Consider the following 8,933-nt stretch of genomic DNA (forward strand, 5'->3'; position numbering starts at 1 on the left):
CCGCGGACTGTTTCCTCGTTATAAAAGTACTTTATGATTCGCAAAGCAACCCGAACGATCCGGTCACCTGGCACATGGTGCAGCAGCAACAGCAGCAGCTACAGTACAACGAAACTGGTTTGGGTGCCGTTCCGAGCACCGAAGTCAGGATTCGAATTCTCGTCGGCGAGAAGGGTCGCCTCGGGTGTGGTGTTTGCAGAGGCATCGTGCCAGGCCTCACAGTTCAGGTTAATTATACATAGTTTCTCGCTGACATTTGATAGTAATTTCCTAACTCTCCAGTGTTTAATTTCAATTACTTTCAATTTCGACTTAAACGGCGATAGTAAAATTGATCTTGTTCGGTCAAATTACCGTGGATACGGAATAGCACGATATAACGGAGAATCGAGAATTAATTAAATAAAATTCATTTAGGGCACCAGAGACGATGGACCAGCTAGAGCAGCGGGCTTGAAAGCCGGCGACATTATAATTTGGTGCAACGGCCAGCGTCTCACTGATCTTCCGTTCGAAAGAGCCATCGAGGTAATGAGAAGCTCCGCCGTTCTCGACCTCATAGTGCAACGACCCACGCCGAATCACCTTTACGACTGCCCTGAACCATTATGGACCCGTGGCTCGAGCGGTTACGATTCTGAAACGTCGAGTATGGCTGCAGCCAGCCCACAGCCGCAGAATCCTTCTTACTCGCCGCAACATCATCACGACCCTAGAATGCATCATCGATACCCTCGCGATGACGTTTGCAACCGAAATGGAAGGTTAGTAAGACGAAGAGCAAATGGTACTTATGAAAAACTCGAACACTCGAAATATACGAAATATGTAAAGTAAAGCGATCCTCTCGTTAACATTTAGAAAGCGAAAGAAATCTCTATGTAGATTTTGTTCCTGCAATGCAAACATCTATGGTCTACTTATGTCATTTTATTTCTCTAACGTTAGGTAATTGATTGCGTAGATTACAAAACCAAAACAAATAGGCAGAGTAATATATACAGAATCAGAAATTTGTTTCACTTTCCCGTCTAATCAAGATAAATGCCTTGCAATGGTAAAGAAGTGTCTGTAATTAGTTACGTGCATAACTCTGATGTAACGTTTAAACGACCATATTGTAACACGATTATTATGCCATAGCCTGAACCGTTGTACGTAATTACAATTAACAAGGACCAGTTAAACTGTTCTTTGCCATAGAATCGAGCTAGATGCAGTAGCTCGCGCAGTTTATGGCATTGGATAGGTATTTCTCTCTTTCTCTCTCTCTCTCTCTCTCTCGTTACCGACCGTTATCATGTGGCATCGACGAATTTGCACCAAGGAGAAAGTCGGTCTATTAATAGGACAATCGGTGATAACGATCGTAGCACCGGGGAACAGGACGAATTCCTGACCGCCTCATAAACGTTCATCCTGTTCTTAACCCTCGTTCCTTTACGTCTTGCTTCCTCACGATGTTGTATAATTGGAATTAGAAAGTAGTACCGTTTGATATAAAAATTATTGGTAACACGTGACCCTGAATATTGCAGGATCTGTTGCCCGCTTGCCCTGTCCACCAGCAGCTGCAGCTCCGCGGAATGGGCTCACGTGGATCAGGTACGAATTCTTATTCAAAAAATGGATGGTGATTTTTATGAAAAATTGAAAAATGCTGAAGAGTGATAGTCGTTCGATCGAAAAATAGAGAGACGCTAAGCGATGATAATTGATCGATTCGCAGGCTCAGGAATGGTCTCGAAGACCAAATAACACCACGGTGATCCGTATTAATCAGAGCCAGAACCAAAACCACAGGTTCGTAGGTGCACCAGGTCGTCCGAACTCGCGTGGTAATTACGAAGATGATATCGATAACGAGCCTCTGTATGATCCTGTGGCGCCAAGAATCGATTACGAAGTCCACGATTTCGACGCTAATCCGAGAGACGAAGCGAATCGTCGTTTGGCTTATCGAAGGGACAATATGCGGCAACAGGACGTCATTTACGATGGTCCAGCCGATGATATGCCTCCCTATCATGGATCCAAAGTGAGTTACTCTTGTGTTAATAGGTATTGTTCTTCTAATATCTAGCGCTCACTGTTTGATAATTAACGAGTATTCGATCAGCGCTTTCTACCTCCGAGTCTTCTCATAATCATCGCGATTATCTTGATCGAATTAACGTAATGATCAGTGTACAGCAGCCTAGAGCCATCGACGCGGCTTAATTAAAAAGAGAAACGATCGTGGAGGTACGGTGATTGTACGTTCGAACGTTGGACTGAGAGGCCTCTTGTTAAACTTTTGTCACAGGAAAATGGCACACAGGACGGAGATAGGAAAACGATAACGACCGTGGAGATCCACCAAACTGTATGCCCACCAGCGCCGCCGCCACCTCTTCCTTATAAATGGTCCGGAGGTGCGTTAAAATAATTCGAGAAAATACACGTAAGATCTATCGATACGGCACGTATGGTAAATCGTCATTTTTCTATCGTTAGAAAACGTTACGTACTCTTAAAACGTTAAAAGTATTTTTCCTGCTTGAAACAATGGCGAGATTATGACATGAAAAAGTCCAGAATCGCAGTAGCGTCAAACGCTGACACTTTCTAAGTAAGAAACAACATTCTAAATTATTAAGATCCTTTCGTAATATCTCGCAATACTTCGGACTTTAACAACGCGTGTTAAAGTCAACTTCTAAAACGCGTATCATAAAGTAACGTGAAATGCGTTTCTATCCTTACAGACACGAAGCCAATGAACGCGAAGGGTATGCAAATGGGTAGCACAATGTCTATGGGCAGTACAGGCTCGACGGAAACAGAGTCGAGCCTCGAGTCTTCCTGCAGCAAGGACTCCGCTTCGACTTCTTCGTCCTTATCGACGTCTTCCTGCGAGCCACCGTCGACAGTTTCGTTCGGCTCGATCACTGCCACCTCGACCGGGACCAATAAAACCAATGACACCGCGGCCACCGCGGCCACCGCAACGCCCCGCAATTGCGCCACAAGGACATCGCCGATAGCCTGCACCGATCTAAGCACTGCCATCACTCAGGAATTGCAGAGGCGGGCGCAGCAGGTAGGAGAGCCGCGACTTTTCCTCTTCGCGAAACCTATACACCGCTTGGATCGCATTACCTGCTTGTTTATGCGCATTACCGGCCGTGTTACCGGAATTTGGATTTTTATATCGACCGATTCTCCGTGGAGATTCTTTGGATTTTTCTCGTCTTCGGAGTCTTTGTGGCGAGAGTGGCGCCTATCTGGCGCGGCAATATTTTTGTCCTTTCAATTGGAATTTAGATCACCGCTCAATGCTGGTATTATTTTATAAACATGACATTTTTTTTGCAATCGATGACTCATATTGCATACACGATCTTATCGGATCGAAGATTAAAATAATTATGTCAAATAGGTAACAATAAACAATAAAGAAGACTGATTATTTCACGATTAAAGATTTCGATATAAAGTAAGTAAATAATTCATGCTTAGTAAATAATTTACTTTTGTCATGTAGCAACGAAAATTTTAATAACCAACAAGCTATATTATATGGAAATTTATATTTGTGTCTCTATTTTAGCATGGGTAATTGTCTTTTGCGATATATCATGCGTCATCTGCAAAGATAACTGCTTTCTTCCCAATAGATAAGATTTTGGTTCTTTCAACATGTTTCCATGGTGGCGATAATAGCAACATTAGTAAGGTTTCATTCATCATAAGAGACGTTCTATTCCTTGGACAACCGAGTAACACATGTAGATTCCTTATCGTCGACAAATCTCTTATCGCTCATTCCGTCTAACTCGATCGAGACTTTCTCACAGTATGACTAATTCTGAATCGATCAAATATTGCGTCACAAAATATCGATTACCGATGGTATATTTATACGCGATCGTGATGCGTAAGCGTATTTAATGCATCGTCTCTTTCAGAGGAACATGAACAACGCCGCGAAAATGGAAGCAGGAAAGGAGAAAACTGCGGAGCCGCGGAAGCCACAAAACCCGGAAGCTCTGAGGGCGCAAGAACAGAAAGTTACGCACGATAAGGTAGTCAATATTTGTGATCTTACACAAACTGCGATAAGACCAATGTTCTGTTAATCTTTGTTTGATTTTTCTTAAATCTACATGTCGTAGCATAATATAACGTAAACGTCGAAATTGGTTCAAGTGTACGATCCAAGACAATAGGATTCCGATGCATTCAACGATCTTTTACCGCGCGACTTTTGAACTTTAACTAGACTCCGTCGAATTGCAGGATACCAGTGCATTCATAACGTCGCCTGTACTCGTAAGTTGAGCATTCGTATCGCGCGTTCACTTGCCACGTACGAGAGCCCGATTCTCGTATCACGAACACCCACACGATCCCTCCCGTGACATCCGACACGCTTGTCAGTTAAACTTAACACGCGAAAAGTTCATTCACTCGCTACGTTGTAAAACGTTGAAATTGAAATTACGACCGGTTGATCTCTCGTTCGATGGGTGGACGATCTAATCTCGTAAAAATCTAATCGGTGTTAGATCGGCGATGAAAACGAAACGATTCCACCGAGGATTGTTTTTCTCGATGGATAAAGGAGAAACGCTCGTTAATAGATGCAGAAAAAACAAAAGGGGCGATTAATACGCCGCGCAGATACTGAAAAGCGTCTGTACGTCGATAACGAGTAGAGAGCCAGCCTAATTAAAAATTACCGCGCGATGTTGCAAACGATCGAACTTTCGTAGATGAGCGTTCGAACGACGACGATTCACAGGCGCGCAGCTCGCTCGTACGCGTTTCGCGAGTTCAGTTTGCGACCGAACGCGCATTGAGCGCGCCGTAAATTTTACCGTGTGACCTCTTTGTTCTCGATCGATTAAGTTCGGTGCTTAATCTTCGGTCAGAGGAATAATATCAATAATAAAGTAACAGTAAAGACGCGATAACACACGTATTAAATTGTTTACAGCTAATGGAGGAGTTCAAGCGTGCCCATCGAAAGATGTTCAACAGCGCTCAGCAAAAAGTTCATTTCTCCGATCAGGCGCCAGAGCAGGTAAGAAAATGATAAGCTTATCTTTGCGGTACATGAACGATCTACTTATATACTTGAATACGTGATTTTCCTTGATTTATCTAATAACCTCGTGATATTTGCGTGAACGTGACTGTTTTGTTTTTCTTATTGCGATAATTAGAATATATCTTATAGCAACATCTACTATACCTTAGTTACATACTTTTTCCAACGATTTCGTTTCTGATATTATCAATTGAATCGCAAAAGAAGATTTGAGATAATTAGGTGACCGGTGTAAAAGAAGTAAAAGTAGAAGAAAAATTGTATAGATGGAGAAATTTCTTTTTTATTAAAGTTTCTATTATAATCGTACGCGTAATGCACGCCGTTCAAGTACAACGTTTAGTACTTTCACCGTTTCCTTTCTTCGACGAGGAAGACGTTACAGCTTCTGATTACACGAAAAGACTTCGAGTCTAGAATAAAATTTCTCGGTTGCGATCGCGAACTAATCAAAGGAAGGAGGAGCAGGGAGGACGATACTCCTCGTACGTATCGCACGGAAAGATGGAAAGAGCGGAACTAAGGATATACACGTATGCGGTTAATTAAAAATCCTATTAGCCACTCTTGGAAATGAATTCGCTATGGAAACGTATGTATCTCGGCGATATACTTATAATACGCTGCTTGGCAACCGAGCGTGGAAATTAAATATTGATACAAAAAGGAGGCGGTAAAGGGGGAAGTTTGGAGAAAAATACGCGAAACAAAGCAAATAACGTGGTTTCGGGGCATATTCTTCCAGTTCTCGAGGCGATACGCTATACCGTGCTCTCTTGCGTCGTTTTTAATTACACAACCTTCTTCCCGAAGATCTGCCAAAGTAAATAGATAACGAGTCTCAAGATTACGAAGACTTCGCAGCCAGTCATTGTCTGCACGAGTCTCGAAACACACCGAACGTGTGTGCAGCGCAATACGCTCAGCTGCACCTGAATTTATGTACAAGCTGCGTTTATTAACTGTTATACACTCGCGTATGGTTCGAACTGACGACCGGCGGCGATATAGAGACCGATCTTCCTCTCTTACAGTCACGTAAGTCTCACCGTTCTGTTCTCAGTCCGGCTGAATCTGCCGCGCGATACGAACACTGGATCCGTACTAGTCGTTTCGCGGCCGGGCAATACTAAATCACGCCCTTAATTGAATCGCGGTTAGCTAATTAAGCCTGACAACTGATTACGATACGATAGAGGTGTTCGTGCGGGGGAAGCAGCTAGTGCTTTCTAAATCGGCTCTGTTCGCTGTAACGATTCCGCTAATTAACCATCTACTAATCGACCGATCATCGATTGTCCTCTACAACAATTTCGCCGTAGAAAGACTCGAGTGAATTATTTCTACCTCGCGACGTTCAGCGCTTCCTAGAAACGCGTAAATTATCGTAGAATCGATGACTCATTACATAATCGACTTATCGGCGGGTAATCGGTGCTGTTAAACGGACGTTCGACGGTAGCGGAACAGTCGATCGTTGGTGGCCGGCTCGTTCGAACACAAGTGGACGCGATCGTCTGTCGCAAGGATTTTTCCTTATGTTGGTCGACGTTGCACGTTGATTTCCTTCGAATTGCAACGTGTAAAATAATAGAGCTTACATAAGAGCGCGAGTTACGCTCGTGACTGTTTTCAACCGACTCGAATCGTGGCGTGCGATTGGTTTCAAGGTGGCCACTGCGGAACACCGCGAAATGCGGTTCGCTTGTGATTAACGAAAAAGCGGTGCCGCACTTGGCGTTCGCCGCAGTTGGTAATTCGCGTAGACGCGCGTAATTGGCGAAAAGTACCGACGACGACGACGACAACGAAGATTAGTTCTCGTCGCGACCTCGAGTTCCACGACCGTGTGCGAGTGCTCTCCGAAAGGCTGTTCGTTAACGAGTCGGAAGTGATTTACAAAAAGACGGTTGAAATTGAACCGTTATGCGCCGCTGCCGCGGCTGTTGCTACTAGCGAAGGAAAGTTAATCGAAGGAAAAATGCTAGGCTTTTGAAACCGAAGACATGAACGGTTTGCTGAGCAACGGTGAACGGAGGAGTCGCGTGTTGGTTACTATTACGCCTTACAATGTTAGTTATCAAGTTTATCTGACCGATTAGCATTAAATCTACATTCTTGAACGAAGAATAGTCTAGAATACCTAAAGTGGAAAAAATGAAATATATACGTTCATAATCTTAACTATATTTCGAAACAACCTTCGGTAGACTGAATAGATTAAAACATAGTATCTATAAAATTAAATATGTATCGTTCGACTTCTTTTTCTGCTGTATAAATTACTAAATTTATCATTGCTTATCTTAATCTCATTAAACTGTCACCAGGAACAAGAAAAAAGGGTATTGAACACGTCGACAGTGCCGACAAACAATATACCGCCGGCACCCCCAGCACCTCCAGCACCTCCGGCACCTCCAGCACCTCCGGCGCCTGTAGCGCCTGTAGCGCCTCCAGCACCACCGGCTCCACCCCCGCTTCCGCTTCTTTCGAAGACCAAAAGCGCCGAGGATTCCGTGGAGATGCAAAGCATAGAGTCATTTAAATTGAAAGAGGCTCCAAACCCAGTGATTCCAAAGCCACCACCAACTTACTTCCCCATACAAAATAATTCTACGGTCACGTCGAACGGAAGTCCTCGACACGGTACCGGAAACAAGCCACAAGTGAATGGAAAGGAGACGTCGCCGAGTCCCGTGCCGGAAATGACAAAAGCAGCCGTGTCTCCGGCAGCTGCGAACGCACCGAACTTGAAGCCAGCCCCTGGAAAAGTCGCCATTAGGATAGGCGCCTACGAAGGGGAAGCTAAACAACCGTCTAAGCTCGACTTCCTGTCGCAGCAGTCTCGATCAGATAGAAACGGCACGGATGAATTGGCGAATGGGCCAGTGGTGTCGAGATTGCAGAACGAATTGGCTGCAACGTTACAAAGATCGAACTTAAGAAGAAAGACTGACGGGGTGAGTGGAATTTTTGTTGCATGAATTTCGAAAGGTAAACGAAGATCGAAACGTGTGTAATGTCATTATGTCGTTTGGCTGATAAGCGCGATGCTTAGTATAAGTAGTCGATTAAGTCGCCAGGCACAAAACAACAGACGATAAAAGTATAAATTACGTTAATTACACGTTTGACGTTAACAGGTGCGATTACAAAGCGACGAAGAACACGTTAAAGAAACGTGAAGTAGAGCAAACTTCGTAAAAACAATTGTTCGTTTTGTTTCAGGAGGCCCAGCCAAGTATTAAGCCAATCCCCGAAAACACAGTGGTGTCCAACAACGAGACAACGAACTCGGAACCGGGAAAATTGCCACAAAGCAACATCGAGAAGCTCGCGTCCGCTCTCAACAACAAAGTCACCATCAAAGTGAACCCCGAACATAATAATCGATAAAAAGTTAGCTTCCGTTCATAAAAGAAAAAAAAGCAAAAAGAAAAAAAAAAGAAAAAAAAGTCGAAACGAACCGTTTTAGGAGTCCACCATGTACCTCTGCCACTTTGTACATTTTTGCACGCTCTTTGAACTTACATCGACTTTTTATTCTAGATGAAAGAGCGCTCCCCCTATTGGTGAGCTTCTTTTTTACGTCTTTTACCTGTATGTCTTTTTTTATATGTTATTTATTATCGTATTATAGCGTCTAAGGAATAAGAAACGGCTAAAGTACCCTTAATTAACCGAAATGACAGGCGCCGCGACACCTTTTACCACGTAGGCCCGAGTCTTTAAACAGAGTTCCCTCCGTCGCCGACTAATGTACAGGTCGTGAAACTCGATGGAGCCGTCGAACTGAAAAATAAAGACGATAATACCTAATGGAACCAGATCGTTT

The 8,933-nt window shown here is 43.7% G+C and overlaps 1 protein-coding gene across 1 annotated transcript in view; it reads left to right on the plus strand.

Annotated features, from left to right (window-relative positions):
• Positions 1–8,922, plus strand: part of LOC100651712 — a 37,352-nt gene extending 28,430 nt beyond the window's left edge. Inside the window, exons 5-14 of the mRNA XM_003393832.4 lie at positions 47–227; positions 418–764; positions 1,539–1,605; positions 1,730–2,038; positions 2,306–2,414; positions 2,748–3,082; positions 3,951–4,067; positions 4,982–5,068; positions 7,426–8,058; positions 8,327–8,922. Of these exons, the coding sequence (XP_003393880.2) occupies positions 47–227; positions 418–764; positions 1,539–1,605; positions 1,730–2,038; positions 2,306–2,414; positions 2,748–3,082; positions 3,951–4,067; positions 4,982–5,068; positions 7,426–8,058; positions 8,327–8,494 (2,353 nt within the window). The 3' untranslated portion in view covers positions 8,495–8,922. The remainder of the gene's footprint in view (positions 1–46; positions 228–417; positions 765–1,538; positions 1,606–1,729; positions 2,039–2,305; positions 2,415–2,747; positions 3,083–3,950; positions 4,068–4,981; positions 5,069–7,425; positions 8,059–8,326) is intronic.
• Positions 8,923–8,933: the final 11 nt, after the last annotated feature.

The sequence above is a fragment of the Bombus terrestris genome, chromosome 2 (assembly GCF_910591885.1).
Source record: "Bombus terrestris chromosome 2, iyBomTerr1.2, whole genome shotgun sequence".
Classification (NCBI taxonomy): domain Eukaryota; kingdom Metazoa; phylum Arthropoda; class Insecta; order Hymenoptera; family Apidae; genus Bombus; species Bombus terrestris.